General features: G+C 44.3%; 1 protein-coding gene across 5 annotated transcripts in view; it reads left to right on the forward strand.

Annotated features, from left to right (window-relative positions):
• The window catches only part of LOC128305402 (protein spire), a 118,652-nt gene that overhangs the window by 62,121 nt on the left and 37,289 nt on the right, over positions 1 to 19,242 (forward strand). For 4 of the 5 annotated variants that reach the window (XM_053042830.1, XM_053042828.1, XM_053042829.1 and 1 more), the window contains exons 5-7: positions 11,101 to 11,295; positions 18,655 to 18,785; positions 19,089 to 19,200. In XM_053042830.1, the coding sequence (XP_052898790.1) occupies positions 11,101 to 11,295; positions 18,655 to 18,785; positions 19,089 to 19,200 (438 nt within the window). Of the gene's footprint in view, positions 1 to 11,100; positions 11,296 to 16,407; positions 16,441 to 18,654; positions 18,786 to 19,088; positions 19,201 to 19,242 lie in introns of all 5 variants that reach the window. The other variant, XM_053042827.1, reaches the window with a different exon arrangement.

Genomic DNA, 19,242 nt, shown 5'->3' on the forward strand with positions numbered 1-19,242 from the left:
TTTGAAATGAGCAAACGATTTCTCGTAACTGTTTGCAGGGTTTGTGAATGCGAAATAGTCGTGGGAACTTTTGACATTACCGAGAAGGAAGAGGAGTGACAGCGTATATAGGATGGAGCGTCAGGAGATTCATTTCCGACGGGCTGTAACATTTAGCTGCCTACGTCATGAGGTTCCAATTGCTTCTTTTTCATTACATAACTTTAAGTGACCAAAATATCTTTTCACCTTCAGAGTGTCCTTGAAGATCGATTTTGTCTGACCTTGAGAAGAATATTGTTTGCAGTGCGAGGTGATTTTAAAAGTGTCTCCCAATAAAACCTGCCCGAGTAATGCTTGCCTCAATATTACATAAAATCGGTACCGACACCAATTGTGTGTTGTGTCCTCTTCATCCGATCGCTTTTGGGCGGTTTCGCCATGACACGGTTTGGTACTTTGAAGTTTTAGTGTCGTTTGCTTTCATCCTAACCTGTAGCAGTTGTGGATAACATTTGGCATGAAGAAAATCAAACAATCGGCTCTACGTTGAATCCTCTTGCTTGTATCAACACTCAGTGAGGTGGAAAAAAGGTGTTGAATGAACGTTGAGTTATCGTTATGGTTGGATAAAAACGAGATGGAAAACTCGTCGTTCTTGGACATTCAGCAAGGAGAAAGAAAAGAAAGATCGTTTGTACAGCATATCAATCTTTTCCTTTTCAAATCCAAATCACTTATTGCTTTCCGTACACTTATCTCAAGTTTTCAATTGATAGAAGTGTTAATGCCACCTTGGAGCATTGTTCGATGAATTAAAGAAAAGGCAAAAAGACCGTCTTCGTCACCTTTCCTCTGGTTTTATTGTTCTCTTGACTAGATTATGCCCTTATGCTAATGAGCAATACCAAACAAACCGCACACCGGCCACACGCAAGCTCTTTTTATGCAATCCTTATGCAAACAAGAGCGCCAGTTGGTACGTGAGTACATGCGACTGAGGCCGGCTTATGCACGGAAAAGGAGCACCGCATTCATTGGATGTAACGAGCATTGGAAACATGAATCCAAGCAGAGAAAGATAGCAACTCTCCCACGCATCGTTGTCGTTTCGTTCGCTGTCGAAATATACGGCGGCTACCGCATTTTTACGACCGGTCTGCAATCGAAAACCGTTTCTGATAATGAGCCACCCCCAGCGCCAGTCGGTTAGTCGAAGTTGGAATATTAGTCCTTCCGTTGCCAATTTTAACAATGAAATCAAATCAACCACCACAAAGCGAAGGGTGCCGGTGGAAAAAGTGAAAGTGAAAAACCAGCAGCTAACGGAAAGCTGCGCTGGTCAGTGCGAAAGGAGAGGAAGATAAATATACATCTCCCAATGAAAAAAAAAAAACAGAAAACAATTCCACTTGAGCGCCCACCTGGAGTGGGAGGTGATCTGTGGAAGCGCTCATCCACTTCCGTTTCAATTCAGCCCCAGCCGCCAGTTCATTACGTCAGCGGAACCGACTCATCGCTTCCGAGATGGCCTTGGAATTCGCGAATGATTGAAATGAAGAAACAGGAATGACATAAAGCAAGAGTTACGTGCGGGTTGATCTCGATACCTTGCCGGTACAAGATGCGCGCTTCTGGCGGGTGGCCTGATGCGAAAATTCTTTCTGCGGAGGTGGCCTCATTGAATTGGACGTCGCACGCATGGGGGCGTTAAAGTTAGCTTTACTGACGTAGCTCTGTGGCATAGTCTCCGGTGCCCCTGGAACTGTTGTTCCGGCAACCTGGTAGCGGTAAAGTACCGGTAAGAGTACTGCTCGTACGCATTGTTTACTATGACACCTCGAGACCCGGTTTGGTTTTCTTCTGAACGGTGGGCGACTGTAATAAAGATGGCAAACAAACGTCTTGCAGTGGTGTCAACTTCTGCATTACGAGGTCTTGGAATTGGGATCCCAAGTTCAGTAAAGAGAGAAGAAATTGTGGATGCAGTGTCGGAAAGTAGCCACTGTTGTCGTAAAGGTCGTGGGGAGTACACTGAAAATCATCTACGCATGTAACCAGTTGTTTGCAGTTCCATGCTAACGGTAGAATTGTTGATTTAGATGCTTCGAACACTTTGTTTATCCAATAGCATCTTCAGCTTATCTTCGTTTATGGAAGCAATAATTGAAAGAGTTGTCATTGTGGAATCTAGAAACTTTTAAACGGATAACTAACAGGTACAGTCATATTGCTTAGGTTTGTTTTATGACAATTCCCTGAAGATCATTAAACTTCGCCAAGAGGGAAGTGTTACATCTTGAAAACCGTATAGGAAAATGTGTAAGATGACTCGCATTCCAATGATCGTTTTGCTTCATCTAGCAAGACTATGTTAATTCCCTAACAACCTGGGACCTGTCAGTTTCCGTGCACTATGCTCTGGGCCTCACGAGGACGTAGATAAATTACATATTAATTGTAGCCATCAACCACTGTGCTCCGAACGGCTCAATTTTAGACCACTCCTTAGTGGCACATGGCGACGACAGAGAGTGGCGGCGCCACCGACAACAGCGAACGATCTAGTAGACACGTACGCGGTTAGCTTAGTTCCATATCGTTCTTGATCGCCTTGCGCACCAGCCCAACCTGTGGCCGATTATATTCTAGGCATGCGGAAATTGTGAAGCGTACGGTGCGGCGACAGTGATTTATGGCGGCATAAGACGCTGCGATGAAACTGGCCGGTGGGAATTTAACTTTCTATTTCTAAAGTTCGGCAGAATGTGTGTTCATTCTCCTTCGTGACTCCGGTTGAAGTATCGACTGTAATTTCTTAGAGCTTCTCTCTTTCATTTGTACCTTTATCTAGCAATCCTACCCTGAAAAATTAACAAGACATCGGGTCGTTTGTTGCATATCAGCACTCCATCAGGGTATTATGATTTCATCCAGAGGAACTATTTCCTGCAGCCCATAGTGGCTGCTCAAACCGTGTTGACCCACTTATCTGACCGTTTAACCTTCGACATCAATGGAACGAATCGGTTCGTTAGGGGGTACCTCAGCTCCCCAAATAGGTCCACAATCGATTAGCCGTACGCGGAGTGAAAGCCGCAGAAAAACTTCTAATGAGCATGAGTACCTCGAGGTCTTTCGAGACCCTTTGAACGAAGAAGAAATGTTGTTGGTTCCATCGTTGTAGCGCCAACAGCTAAGTGCTTAATGAAAATAAATTACTCATAAATTTCCCATCGAAGGTCCGGAACCGGCGTATCAATCATGCACGGCGTAATGCCGCACTGAGCGCATATTGACCTCCTCTGGGGGTCTTGATCGGTTGTTTGAATCTCAATTTGGTTGAGACTTCTTTTGAGTTCAATTTTCTTCCCTTTGAGTGAGGAACCTCCGTACCAGCACCGTATCATGTTGCAAAATTAATTAGCACAAAATTTACTACTTCATCCGGCCCCATCAGATCGTACGGGGATATGTGATCCAGAAGCGGGTCAAATATGTGTTGTGCAGTGTGTGGTTTTGCTTTTGGATACGATCTTCATGTGTTCCACGCATTCTCCACGATTGAACACATGTATAGCGCAGAACAACATCACATTCCGATTGCAAATCATTCATCCCCGAAAGTGATGTTTGGGGCTCTGGTTGCGTACTCTTACCAACGTCGTCTGTCCGAGAAAGATTAAGTCATAAACTTTCTCCTAATTCGATCAAACACCGATCGGCATGGTGCCGTCACGGCGCGTTTGGTATGCATGTTGTGCAGATTTCACCTCCCGACGATCGTCCTCCGATGATGGATGATTGATCAGAAATAGGTCTGCGATAGGTTTTCAGTTCGTTGGCATATTTTATACCTCATTAGGCGGCAGCATGGTTTTGGCGCAGGGCCACAACTTAATGAAGATATCTTCTTCCAACAGTATGAGACAGGAGTTCCAAGGAAAGTAGAACATCTTCTGTACACTTCACGCATCCGGAGGTCATTTTGGTTGTGTGTGGGGAAGATTATCCGATTTTAAGTAGTGCATTCAGGGCTGGCAGGGCAGAGTGGTCGCTGGCCCATATTCGTGGGGGTCACCATGAATGCATTTCGTAGTTCTTTCGTCAGACACGGAAACTCAGGCCGCGAACCAGAGTCCAGATTCAGCTCTAAGCACCGTTTCTTGAACGCGAGCAAATGAGCGAAAAGTCCGGTAGCTGATCGGATCGGATTTTTATGGGTAATAATTTCAAATTAGCATAATTTAATGATCGCAGCTAGAGGCCGCTTCGACAAGATTGTTGGTCTACAAAAAAAAAAAAACACCGAATCATGGTTCAACACCGGGACACACTAACCGGGGATCGATCGATCGCAGTTTGCACCCGGGTGGTTTGTGGAATGATTTCTTAGTTTTGACGGTTCCTTTTTCTCGCGTGTTTAATGTGGTTATGCTTTCATCCGTGGTTGGGGGTTTATTTTCGTAAGATTTACGACGGCACGGAGGTACGGACGGCCGGCTCGATAGTTCTCCCCGGTACGATACCGGATGCTGTGCGGAGTTGTGAGTGGACGTACGGAAGATGAGTTGGTTTGAAGTTGGAATGTTCGTCTGGAGGAGTTGTCTTGGTTGGCGCTTAACTTTTCACGATTCATGACATCCTTGGCTACCGATGGGAGGATTTAGACTTTACCCTTTCCCGATCCGAGCCGGAGCGGTAGTTTTTGAGGGATTTGGCTGTCTGCATAAATTTTGGACGAACCACCGCATAGTGATTTCGTCTGGATTTCTGGTGATGTGATATCTACCAAGGAGAGATGCTGCTTAGTCTCGGTTTTACACGTTCGTCTAGGTGTTTTTTAAAAGTAAAATGCTCAGTTTTATGTTTTTTTCCGAAAAGGTATGATGCAATTTTCCATTTGCAAAACAAAGAGGTATCTGTCAAGCATATTTTCCTCAGCAGACTCAAAGTCCTGAGCCGTGAAAAGTTGTCTTTCATTTGCATGAAGAAAATATATCGTAACGGAACTCCAGTATGGCCACTCATGTTACTCTTTCCGTTTTTCATACACTTGAAATAGGCGAAAAACAATTTTCCCAAAAACAGCATCATTCTTCAACGAAATTTATTCGGCGGTTCCGTTCCGATAACGTTCACAATTGTCTGGTTTGCTTTACCGTTTGTTTGGCGGTAACGACGGTGGTCTCATTGCCGCGGAGTGCGTGGAAGCTGCGAAATCTTTTGTTCGGAGACAGTTTTTACCGAAAATTCCGTTTTTCCATCAGCGGTTCGGTGTAAAGTATGTCGAATGTGCTGCACAGTGGAGGAAATGTTGCCTTTCCGCGTGGTTGGCAACTTCCAATCGCACCGTTGGATCGTATTTTTTCTTGCCTTTTCAATGCTCAGCTGTTTTTTTCGTTTCTTTTTTGTGTTGTTGATTTTCCAAACGGTTTTTGTTGTGCGTGGACGCGTACCGACGCGCCACAAACGTAACCGAAAATGGGAAATTACCTGGTTTTGATTTAAATTACTCAATCGGTACTCTGCCCTCCCCCTTCCCATTCCCATCTTTGGATTCGTATTTCTTCCCCTTTAAATAAAAAAGACATCCACGCCCTCGAGGAAGCCGATTCCCGGTGTTCTTATGAGTCGGGTTGGCGTTCAAGGTCTTTGTTGAAGTTTAGAAGCGAAGCAATAAAGCAAAAACTTCTTGTGCACTTTCTTGGTTTCCTGGTTTGAAGTTCGCGTACGTCTCACAACCTTTGCCCCTTTTAAACCCCTCTCCCTTGTCTTTCGTGCTCTGTGTTCATCATTTGGCCCAACCTACGGTTGCTGTTGTCTTTGAATGGAAACCGTAATTTAAAACGCCCGCCCGATCGCCGGGCAAAGGGGAACCGTTTTTGGGCATTTTTCTGGCGCTGCAGTTGAGTTCTGGGCGGTGTTGACTTCATCGAGTACGTTGGCGGCTTCCACTGGTTTGGTCATTGATGTGGTTTGATTGTTGGTTTGGCGCAACAAACCGGTCAACTAGCGGACGGTCAATGCGAATGCGAAGTGTCCGATACTTAGTGTGCTGCAGTGCACACTTCGCAGTCAATCGCACCGTGAGAGTAAGAACTGCTTTTTCTAGCGATTTTTTGCTTTTTAATTCACTCGATGGAAATGGCCCCCTTTAAAGGTCCCGCTGTTACTAATATGCTTGACTTCAATGTGTATTTTAATGTGTTTTGTTTTGCCCCCTTCCCTCTGTCACACCGCTTGAGAGTGGAACTGTTTCGGGACAGCGAAGCGCACTATTTTTCCGCCTTCGTGGGGAGGGTACCGGTAGTGTTAACGGTTTGCCTCAATTTCGGTGTCACAATGGATGGCTGCTTTGTTGTCTACATTTGCGTACGAAAGTTGGGGCAATTTGCTGAACCGAAACGCATTTGTGTTTGATGTGGCGAGAACAATCGTGGGCCACAACAAAAAACAAAAAACCAACGAACGAGTGTCTTACAGTTACCATTGCTTTATGGTAAGGAAGTGATTGACTTTTAAATAGCTTGTAGGTTTGATTTTTCGTTTGTTCTGCAGCTATTGCAATGTTAGTTTAGTTGTTAGTTTGAATATTTTTTTAGAATTTTGATGGTGCTATAAGTCTTCTTATAATACAATGAACTAAACTATCTGTTATTATTTCAACCCATTTGATTTATATTATGAAAAGTTCCTTAAAGATGTAAATATTATGATTTCAATCTTAGAATATGTACATCAATATTAGTAGGTCTCTCGTCTAAGTTCCAATTATGTTTCCTGAGAAAGCGAAAGTTAATGTAAACCCATTGTCGGCGGTCTCCACGAATGAATGATTCCAATGTTATCAAACAGTGATTAGCTAAATTGAAAACACTCTGGCGGTGAGCATGACTGGCTGGTGGTAGAGCTTGAGACAAAGCAAAAGGCAATGCCCAGAGTCAGTCACCGCCGATGTAAACCACACCAAAGTAGCGGGAGGCTGTGAATTATGACGGTCATTTCCTGCCCAGGCGCTCAAACGCACAGCTGATTTAGAAGACGCTGGAAACCTGGCTCTTACCAGCTGCAGATAGTGAAACAAAAGCACATGCTGGCAACAGTCCACCACCCGGTTTCGGCAACGGATACCCCTTTTGCTTCCAAGTGCCGTTTGACGGTCTCCTGTCGTCTTGTTATGCGTTACAGCGGTTGTCCAAATTTTTCCCTCCCATTTTGACGGTATTCTGTTTTGTTGGGTGTTTGTTTAGTGTGTCTCTCAGCTTTCGGCTTGCTTTTGCTTTCAATTGGCGCCCGAAACACTATTCGAGTGGCCCCATATCTCTGACATAACCTTCGAACCTGGCCCAACACGTGACACATTTTTGACATCTGCCTGGTAGCCGGTACGCCACTGCGAAAGGGAGCGCAAAAAAGGGATGGAGAAAAAAACCGAGAAACAAAAAGCTAGACGGAAGAGACCCTTGGTTTGTCCTACGCTCGAGGAATTCGACCTAGCGAGGTCGTCGTTAAAAGTTGCTGCCGTTAGCGTTCGAGTATCGAGGGGGTGTTTTTTTTAGCCCAACCAGTGCCGTTAAGGCCAGTTTCGTAACCTAATGCCCTACAGTGGACGAAAACGAAATCTCCCTTACGGTAGGAGGACACCCAACCTACTCCACCTTCGAATGGGTGGTCGCACAAACTTCGAAAAATGCATGACGAGAAAATATTCAAATCCACTACACCCTCGCGCCGCTTAAGCACCGTGTAGTAAGATGACAAAAAGTGGAGTATTGTCTCCCGAAGATACACGAAATACATATTGTCCCTAAAGAATACAAATCCCGTCGATCTGACGCAAGGCGCAAGCGAACGAACGATCAGACATAGCTCAAAATATTCGGCAAGTGAATTTGCGCCTGAAGATGCGTCGTCTTTTGACCCGTAGCCAACAACCGCCGTTTTGTATTACGCCACCGCAATCCAACCCTTATCTGCTTCCCGGTGTCGAAGATGGCGTCAGTGAATGGTGCCACTGATGATGCACCCGATGTCACCTATACCGCTTTTAACGGTCAATTTAAATAATCCAGCACACGGATAGTGCGGTGCAGTTTTTGATCGCCTACACGAATCGTGCACATGAGCACCGGGATTGTTATGATTACATTTTCACAATATTTAAAATGAAAACCCCATTACGCGTGCTGCTCAATCAGACCCTGATGGGTGCAATAAATTCGCTCTTCTAATTCAACGCGCGCGCGGCCTTGAGCCGCCGGAACGCTAACTCGCTGTAAGGAGCGATGATAATATGCGTAATAATAGTGTCCCTCCTTCATAGTTAGCCCAGCTCGCACGGGTCACTATCATCTCTTCGCCCCCCTGGTTCACATTGCGATCGGACCAAAATTGGGTCAACGGCACATTGATCGGGAACATGCTGATCGACCATATCGAAATATAGCATAATATTTTATGTCGCCTTATATGCCCCCGGCGGCAAGGGTTATGGAATCGTACGACCGTGCCGGGTTTTTGGGAAGGTTTTGCTCTCCCGGTTATGGAGTTGTTTTTGGGCGGTTTTCGTTGTGTTTTGTTTTAGACCAGACAGCGGGCTGAAGCGATAAATAAATTGCATCGTTTACACACCGCTCTCAGGGCGCGCATTGCAGGTCTGTCAGGGAGGGGGCGAGAGATATGGAAATTTAATACCCGAACGAAGGTTGTGTGGCGACGTTTGCGGGTGATTCGATTTTACGATTGTTGCGTAAAAGAATCGATGGTATAAACGCGCAACGCGGGACACACGCAGGAAGAGGGCGCAGTTGCGCAGATTGTGGATTTTATTTTAAGTCGAGTTTCGTTAGTAGTACGGACGAGAAGACGTGGCACATTTTACGAGCTGGGTAATGTTTATTGCTTTATTTCGGAAGAATACTTTCCGATATTGTGTTTCGTACGTAATTGCTGGTTTATTGCAACTTGCAACCTGATACGGAGGGTGGAGAGGAAATTGTGTTTGTTCTGTCTTTTAATATCGTCAATACTTCTGCGACCACAAGCTTATGTCTGGATGGTTTAAAAATAATATCCAGTCGAGTGAATGTGCTCCTGGCAGGCTTCACGAAACACGTCGTGGAAAGGCACGGACCGGAGCACTTTACAGTGGATAATTTTTAATAGCTCGTTTATCCAAAATTAGGTTCCGTTTCAGATGCATTTTTAATGCGCTCGTTAACCATCGCATTGCCGTTTTCATTATCGCCTACACCCCGAATGGGTGGTTTTGTAGTTTGCTTGCCGTGGAAAAAAAACCCGGTGGCCCCGGTTTGCCCTTGGTAATGAAATACACATAGGGATGTTAATCTGGTGTTGCACCCTTTGGGGGGGGGGGGGGGCTCTGTTTTCCGCTTTCCCGGAATGGCGTTAGGCTATTTTCGACAGGCAGTTTTAAATGCTGTAGCAATGTAATGTGACTCCAGCATAGCTTATCAAAACAAATTTCTTACCAGGTTCAGGGACAGATGCCTGTGCGTCGATGATGATGGTGGAAAGCGATAAATCAAGCCGTTTACACGTGATCCGTTTTGAGGGTATTTAAAAATTTTACTACTTGATGCGACAAATGCATCGTCACGCGCTTCGAGCTCTTTTGTATCGCTTACTCCAACAATATCTCGTCGCACTGCTGAAAAGAGTGAAGTAAGCTATAACCTACTTTAAATCGCACCCCGAGTATACCTCCCTACGAAACAAATGTCTTAAACCGCAACCGCACCATTTTTTCTTGACGTCTTATCGCGCTCGCGACACGGTCGCTGAATCTTCCCGTGGGTGCTACTTAATCCTCACCGATCATCTCTACCGGAGGTTTGAGAAAGTGAAGAGTTGTAGTTTTAAAAATCCCTCAGAAAATACAGCAGTTGGCTTACTTTGCCCCTCAAGGTTATTTGAGAGGGCAAAGTGGACGATAGGCATTAGCATTGGATATTTTCCACCCTTCGCCGTTCGGATACTATGTGTCGTAAAATGGCGTCGTTAAGCTAATTTTCCCTGCAACGCCTTTTTTTCTTAGTGGTCAGCGTGGACGAAAAGCGCCGTAATCTTCGGTACTGGGGCACTGTCACAGTGCGGGCAGTTTTATCGCTAGATTAGACGAGGAGCATGTGTTTTGAGATTAGGGGAAGGCTTTTGACACTTTTACTGTGCATTAGGCAGAGAAAAGAACCAAAAACGCTAAGCAGCGGCGGAGGGCAAAAGAAATGATGGGGAGATCACATTTCTAAGTGAGCAGCAGCTATATGCTGCTGGACGGTGTGATGCGACCGCCCCTGTGTGAAATGCATCAACATGAGCTTCTTAACAGCGGAGAGGTCACTTAGGGCCGGTGAGGTTGGGTGGGTTTCTGGTTACGTTTTTTTTTATTGCGGCAAGTGAAAGGAAGTAACAGTGATATCGGGGGCACTCAAGAGAAAAGGGACAGTTTTCCATGACACATGGATACATATCTTTTCTGCGTATGTGAAGCACATGCATGTTCAGCTTGTTTTTTGGTTTTGGATTGGTTTACACTTTCAATTTTAAGTACGAAAAGAAAACAAATAAAAATGGAAACAAACTACGAAGAACTGCAAATGTGATGTGAGACAAGATAAGATGCCGGTAGTGTGTAATGACCCGAGTGTGTCAGTTCAGTCCAGTGCATGAAATGTGCGCATGCCACGAAATTGCTGTCACTGTTAATTGTCAACGGGGGTTTTTGTTTTGTTTCTCTTCACATTTAACCCGCCAAGGGAACATTTAAAGGGAAAGGGTGTGTGTGGACACGTTTCGTATTGAGAGGATGACAAGCTGTTGATGGCTGAGCAGAGCTTTCTTTATGATCAGCTGATGGAAATAGATTCATCATTGCTGTTTTCCGTTTCGTGGCAATCATGCAGTTTAACGCAGCGTGTACATAATTTGCCTCCCACCGTCTCATGGCAAGTTTTTGGAGGTTTATGGCGTATATTAATGGGGCTTGAAATGAACACTCTCTTCTACAGTAAATATATTCCATCGCTGCAGTTCTCAGTAAGTTTTAATTTCACACTATCGTTTCTCACGTACTGTTTTTTTTTCTTCTTGTATTTACAGTACTGCTCATCGCGTGTATCACCCTCGAAGCCGGAAGATCACTATCGGGCCGTTTGCCGGGCGCTTGTAACGGAAACGCTCGAGCTGCGAACATTTCTGCAACGGGTATGCCAAGGTGAGGCGGAGGTCCTACGGTTAAAGGCCCAGGCAGAAACCACCGGCAAGGAGCTGGAGAAGATCCACTTCAACGACTGGGTGAGTTATTGGATTTGATGTGAGCGGTTGTAATTTGTGTTCCAAATTGTAGGCCTTACTCTGATTACATGAGCTATGGTCATCGGAATTATACACCAATTTTTAGCATGCATTTTTCTGAAAAATGTGTAATCAATTGCGCTTAAGTGCGTTGATTAGGGTGCTGCGTATTCCCATTGCGTCGTGGATTTCATTTCAATTCCCAATTAATTTTTACAGACAAAATAAATACCTCTGGATAGCTGGATTCGTTGTCCGGCATAAAATTGGAACTGTTGCGGGTTAAGATGTAACGCGGAATAATTTTAAAAAAATTGCAACATTACTGTTCGTAAACGCAATCATCTTACCTACATCAACTTTCCTCGACGATATGTTTACAAGAAAGGGAAAAGATACAGGTTTAATTGAATTATCAATCAAACTGTAGCATAGAAAGTGAGCGCTCCGGTTTGTAATGAGCTGTGCAACGGAAGATGCTTGGAGATGCTCCAAATGGTACGGACATGGAAATGAGAATTGAACAATTACGCTAGATTTGGCAGAAATTTGTATCCTTCCACATGCAAACATCGATGCCTAATGTCTCCCTTGCAGTGATCTTCTACGCGATGTGCTCATTTGCGGTGAGATCGCTTGGGAAATCTTGAGATACAGAAAAGCGAAATCATTTGATTGCAGAGCTGAACTCCTTTTTGCTCGGTTTCTTACGGCTACGGCATGGGGTGAGTGTCGATCAACCGGGGCGGCTGCTTGTGTGGGTTTGTTTTGGAATTAATTTAATTTAATTCAATTACTTTAATTGCCCCGTTCACCTTAGCCGCCAGCCAAACGGTTGATTGAAAACCGAAGGGTGATGATTAAGGGATCGTTTTTTTCTTCTTCTCTCCGCTGTGGTTTGCTTTCTTTGCCATGTCTCGTGGGTTGTGTAGTATGCAGTGATAGTGAAATAATTAAAACGATTGCTGCTTTTCTTTGATTGCATGCAAATGGAGCTGTGCAGATCTTATGTTCCCGGTAATCTCGACGTGGAGTTTTCCATCGTTGCAAAACTTCGTACAAAGCGATTGCCTTAGGGATTGGTGAGTGGAGGCATCGAATATGGATGATAATGAAGCACTTATTTCTGCTTTAATTTCTGTAGTTTGGAATCTTGTTGTATTTAATATTTCAAGACTCTCATGGACACATTTATTTAGAATAGTATCATTTTATGTAGAATATTGGTAAATAATGGAACACCTCTATTAATATTAATTGAATGCGAGCAGAGTGACATAACTTGCGGTGAAATGGTTAAATAACATTGCCAAACAAACACGCCAATCAGCTTGCCGAACCATGGAAAAAACAACCCTGCGCCCTGTTTACACCCTTGTTTCCGCATCGGTGCCAAATCGCGGATGGTAAACAACCGAAAGAGAAAGAAAACCCCCAAAACCCGGGAAAGGCGCCCGAAAATGGAGCTCCCAAAGCAAACCCCCGGAACGGCCAGCGGTCGCGGATGCTTTTGTGAATATTCACAACAACCGAAACCGTGCATTCCTTCCAAACGAAATCTCCGTCGCGGCCAGCGGCAGGAGATTGCATTTGAAACGGCGCACAGTAGCCGACTTTTCACCGGCGTTGGTTGGTGCGGGTGAAAGAATGGTTGTTGAAAATTTATGACGAAGAAAGGGAGCCAATATGAGCCGATTTTTGGCCGGGCGAAAAGAGGGCTCACCATTACGTGTGGGTCCTTATTAAAAATTCCACCCTGCATGATGCGAACGCTTTCTGTGTGGTGTCTTTTGTTGTACTTTCGGAACGGATTTGGATCTGTGACGGCAACCGGTGGACAATGGGCACCCGAACGGGTATGGCCGTTTTGTGGCATGTGGATGTGAAAATCTCATAACTTTGCAAATCGATAAAAAAATGGGTTCATAAAAATATATTTTACTGCATTTGCGTGGCGTCCGTGCACAATTTACAGGCAGCACAGAAATTTCGAGCGACATAACTGGATGGAAAAAATGGCAACATCAGCACAGCAAGCGATCATTTCCATGACTGGGAGGCAAAAGTCCAACACGGTAAACTAGCCGATGCTAACAGAAGAACACAGACTAAATCGGACCGAACGGAACCGTGCTTGAACCAATCGCTAATGTATAAAAATACCTACATCATGCAAATATTCCGCACAGCCTATTATGCTTTCAAGCTCGCATTATTCACTGTGCGAGGTGATTCATTGGTGCGTATCAAAATTATGCCAACCGGTACACACAGGATCACATCAAACCCATGACAGTCATCATGGCGTGAACGTTAATTCATCTTGCTCGTGGTGTCCAAAAATCATTTAATGATATCGTCTCTGCGCTTTAACGCGAACAAACGCGACGATGGTAAAGATAGGATTGGAGTGAAAGACCACAGAGAAACTGTCAAAATATTCAAAAATAAGTGATTGAATAATTCAAGAGGTGCTCCAGTATTTTACACAGAGTCAGTTTTATATGGCATGCGTAAGCTTCCATTATGATGCTATAAGACGTAAATTATTTTTACGAGCACATAAAATAAGCATAGGAAAGCGGTAGAGGGACTATGCATGTGTAATGAAGGCTGAAGTGAAAATGAGGCTAACTAACTTCACCATTTCACCGTATGACATTGACTTTGGGGTCATATTTTGAAGGTTTATTGGAGCGAAAGTTCAGCTTAAAACCAAACAAACTATCCGCACTCAACGAACACTGAAAGGTCAGGAGCAAATGGAGCAAATTGGAAAACCCTATTTCGATCAGCCCTCGATAAAACAGTACGACACACACATACAACTACAGCCATTTGTTTTGCCTATTTTCAAATGCTCCAATAAGAGGCCCACTTGTCGGGTGAAGTGCGGTAGCAATTAAGGGACCAATTTACCTAACCATTTCCTGTCTTCCTAGTTTTGCAAACCGTCAGGTCGGTACGCTTGGCAAGCAACTTTCAGTCCGCCGTTTGCCGACGTGAAAGTGGTACCTCCGCAAACACTAAAACGCACCAGTTTGGCCAGAATTATGCTCAATTACCGTGGAAAGCGTCACTACAATGATTGTGGTGATTTTTTTGTAGTGTTTTTTTACATGTACGAATGCGATGCGCGCGCTGATTCGTGTGCGGTCCGTCGTTTGTCGGGGGAATAGTTGGCTTACAGCGCACATCCATTTTGTTGCCGATGATTTCTGTAAGCTAATGATCAATGGAATGTGTAGTAAAAGTTTATTTTTTATTGTTTGACTTTAGCAGAAGAATGGAAGGATTTTTCAACAGCACAATTATTGAAATATTTTAATGTACCTTTAAACTCTCCCATGATACCAAAAATTACCAAATGATGAAAAAAACGTTCTCTGAAGTTAAAGTATGAGTTTGTTGCTCATTTAAAACTATGACAAACACTTTACAGGGGTTTTCGCCAACATGCGCCTATAATTCAACGCTTTAAATCAAAAGACTTCAACGAGTGGTGTATGCCGATACAGCGACGAACCCCTCGTTCACCTGAGCTTCCAGATATTCGCAATAAAAAAAAACAACCAAAACAATGTTGACAGCTGACCAGCCCTGAAGTTGGCATAAATTAAGCTCTTTTGAACGAAAATGAATGTGTCATGCTGATTGGTGAGGGAAAAACAATCTCACATCCTTTTATACTTTCCATTTCCTTTCGTTTCGTTTGGCGCTGTGGGTTTTGATGGGATGATTTTTGTTCCACATTTTTTGCCTTGTGGAAACAGCCATTAAAAAGGAAATAAAAGAAGGATTCTGGTTGCCAATCTTTCCGTTCCAATTACATTCCGCAGGATTTTTGCGATTCGATGTCCGCACGTCCGCGGTCGAAATATGTCTGACTGGCATCCAACCGGCACTGTGCTCCGTTTCCGTCGGTTGGTACTGATGGCTCTATTCTTCTGTCCAAACGGCATTCAGGATATACGTGTCTGTGTATGTGTGTGTGTGTCGAGCGCGTAAGAAGTTGCATAAAGACACGACGCAACTCGGCAATCAGTGAGCCCGTAAGAAGTCTGTCATGGCCGCCTAGGCAGCCGCCACCACCTGTGTTCGTCTTCATTGTTTGCGAACGCGGGTGAAGGTGAAAGTCAGGTTCTCTTTTTTGCATTCACCCGTACCATTCGTACACTTGCATCCGGTAATTAAAGGACTTTGTTTCTTCACCGGGAGCCGATCGGGAGCTGGAAGGGAAGCACGGACAAAGCACAAGAAAACGACGCGTAAACGGATGCTTTGCTTTTGGGATGTGGAAACTTGTTCGCTTGCAAACAAAAATAACCAAAAGAGAGCACCAAGCCGCAAAAAGGCAAGCAATGCTTCCACCGTTAACGGCATTCACTTGCATTTCAGCGGACGTGCAGCAGACGGTGGAATCGTAACGAAAAATGTTTCCCGATTTCCGTCTCGCGGGTAAAACAGTCTCCGGAGTACCACCTCGTATCTCGTTTACTCGACCGCCCGACGATAACGACACGCGAAAGCACCATGCACTATCGGAAGCAGAGAATTAAAAAAAGTCCCGACCCCACCACGCCGGTTAATGCATCGAATTGTGCACCGTGTACGATAAGGTGCCGGACGAAATGGAGTACAACGATGCGAAAGAATGTACTTTAATTAATCTTCGAATAATACATTTTTTTTCCATTCGCACTCTTCGGCCGGCATGGTTCATTCGCAACCCCAAAAAAACACGGCGCTCGCGCTTCCCTTCGATGCTGGTCCATGCGACGTCTCCTCTTATTCTCGCTGACGGTTGTCGATCGTTAAAAATCAAGCTGTTGCGTTTACAGTTCGTTTTATTTTACACATTCACGGAAACTACCACTACCTTTCTTTCCTCTTCCCCCGGGAATGCTGCTAACCTGATGTCGGTTTGGTAAAATGGTAATACATTCGTACGTCTGGCTTTCTGGTGCCGCTGCCACTTTTCGACTTATCGGCGAAATTGAACCACTTGTGGGATTGCAAACATTGTGTGTCAACAACGGGGTGCGTCCGTTTCTGAAATGTTTTCGCGCTGGGGTTCGAATAATCTCGCGGCGAATACCGTATCGAATGCAGTCGGACGATCAAAGAATCTGGCAAGCACTGCAAGTATGAGCGTTTTAATTTAAATCATTGTACTTACATTGTTTCGGCAAATATTCGTGCATTTTTGTAGATCAATTTTGCTTCCCATTTTTTTTTTGTAGTTTTTCGTTTCATATTTGGTACTGCTCATCTTGGTTTGTTTGGCTGTAAGTTGAGTGATTTAATTTTTTCCCCTTTCGTTCCATTACCGGATTTGTGTTCCGTTTCGTCATTTATCATCATCGATGTGCATGGATGGTGCAATTTCCTTCCGTACGCAATAGACACGATCTCGAAAATTAACGACGAGACGAACAGAACCCTAGGGCACATTTAACCCGACGTTCCATCCCGTTAACCCAACGTTAGTTGTTGATTTATTGCAGCATCTGTGTTGCGGTTTGCTTTTTCAGGTTGATTAAAAAATGACAACCCTTTGGCTAGCGACAAGGCCTATACAACCTGATGATGATGGTGATCATGATGAAAATCCTCTTCATCCGGCCAGTGGAAAGAAGGCAGCTATTTCTATTTTTCTTCCCTACCGAGAAAAAAAGCAGGGCGATCACTGTGTGCGCATGGTATGTGCTCCATTTGTTTGCGCACAGAGTTTACTGGGAATTGATGGATTATGATGTGGCTGGATGCTCGGGAAATGGTGCCTTCTGTCAGCTCTATCGCGCACAGTCGGAGGCAGCTTTGATCTTGAACGCCACCGGATGATGGGCAATAAATAAATGAATTACTACCGGATTAAGCGGTACTCTTCGATACCCCGGTATAGGACGGAAATAGAGTAGGTAATGCTGTGATCGAATAGTCTGTTTCCAAGGAATTGAGTTTTTTTTTGGTTTTTTGCAGTGATTATTACATCCTGTTCTGTGTGTTCTATTCTCATGGGAATGAACCGACTGTGACAATTTATCGAGCTTTTATGAATTTTGTACCTTCCAGAATCAAACATGTATTCTCTTGGAAATGAATAAATAACAGTCTAGACATTAGAATTGTGTCTATGCGACGAAAGAGAAGTTTTCGTGCGAAACAGAACCGTTTATCTACCTACATAAAACTGTCTGGTGGGGTATTAAAACTCACCGCCATTTAATAAACCAGCTGCCGGGCTTTGGCCTCATCTCCGACGCTAGAAGCTGGTGCTCTAGCATTTTCGTAAGCGGCTTATACTAAAAAGGGGACTTTAAGTTTTTTCGAGACCGAACCGGAGCCTGAACGGTGAAGAATGTTACCGCTCGGTTTTGGAAGCTCGATTAGTGGTCGCTTGGCTTGGTGAGTTCTAGATTACGTTCACTTTGCCTCAACGAAACGCACGAATTGCGTTTTGCAGTGTCGCTTCACCCGTTAGCAGTAGAATGTGACGTTTTGCAATATGCGAAAGGCAACGTTCATGCCTTTTTTCGCGTTGCCGGCAGTAGACAAGCGTATTTTTAGTGAGATTGTTTGGTTTACGGTTCGGTGATTCATGCAGATTTATGGTTGAGCAATATTGAAAGCAATACTGTCGGTTGTTGGATTTAAGATAAATTACTGTGATAAAAGCAGTAAAGGTTAGGAAACATTTACCTTTTAAAAATGTTGCATTAGTTGTGGTAGTTTTTTTGGGATTTTAATTGATTAATGGGAGATATTACGTTATTGTTTTAAGAGATATTCACAGAATCGAGTATCACACTCCAAATCCGCTATGAAATTATTCGTGGCACCCCTGAAACTCACTATTGACAGGGAGGAATTGCCTTCCGATCGAATTCCCGCGATCGACAGTAGATCTGCTGCGAGTTTCATAACCATCATAAATTCCATAAATTCTGATACACTGTCTTGCGCCGATCGCGCGAGGAGACCCTTTTGTTATTGTTGTTTTTTTGTGGTCATTGCTAACCAAGCTGCTGCTCCCATCACTGTGCGCGATCGTGATGGAACGTTTCGATACGCATTCCGCAAGAAATATGTGATCAACGAAACACGAGACCAGTGGTTACAGTTGTGGTTAGGCGCCACTTTGTCAACGCTGGAGCACATGCTGGGCGTATGTTGTCATTTGGGGAAGGGTTGAACGCCACACGTGCATCGGTGTTTTTCTTTTATACGTTGCTTCAAAAGTTATCATTTGGTTTGATTTATTTTTGCATCATCAAAAACAATTTGTTTACTGCTACTGCGCTGACTTTGTTTAGTTTAGCACAATGAATGATATGCACTTTTCTTTTCACATTGTAGGCCCGCTTTTGGATGCAGGTTGTAGATGAGCTACGGCGCGGTGTACGGCTGAAAAAGATCAACTTCTCGCGAACACCGATCGAGTACGAACTGACGCCCTATGAAATCCTGATGGAGGATATCCGCTCCAGGTGAGTAGCAGATCGATCCAGGTCGGGGTCAAGAGCAGTGCCGGTCAACTAGTTTCGAAAGGGATTTCCACCGTCTCCTAGAAACCCTTTGACCGTTGGCGACACATTCCTAAACCATCACGACTTCCATCACGATTTGTGAGATAATCATATCGATCGGGTACACGGATCGTAGCTAACTCGTTGAGACAATGTACCTTTTGCTCTGCCTCAGCACCGACCTTCACTCACCGAAAAAAAAAAATCCGAATCTAGATTCAACACAAATGCTTGATTGTTCTCGTTTTCGCTCCCGGTTTACAGAAAGTACAATCTCCGCAAGGTTATGGTGAATGGCGACATTCCGCCGCGGGTCAAGAAGGACGCACATGCAGTCATATTGGAGTTCATCCGATCGAGGCCACCGTTACGAAAGGTAAGTGGATGAAAATGCCATTAAAATCGATTACCTCTTAGT

Source organism: Anopheles moucheti, chromosome 3 (genome assembly GCF_943734755.1).
Source record: "Anopheles moucheti chromosome 3, idAnoMoucSN_F20_07, whole genome shotgun sequence".
Lineage (NCBI taxonomy): Eukaryota > Metazoa > Arthropoda > Insecta > Diptera > Culicidae > Anopheles > Anopheles moucheti.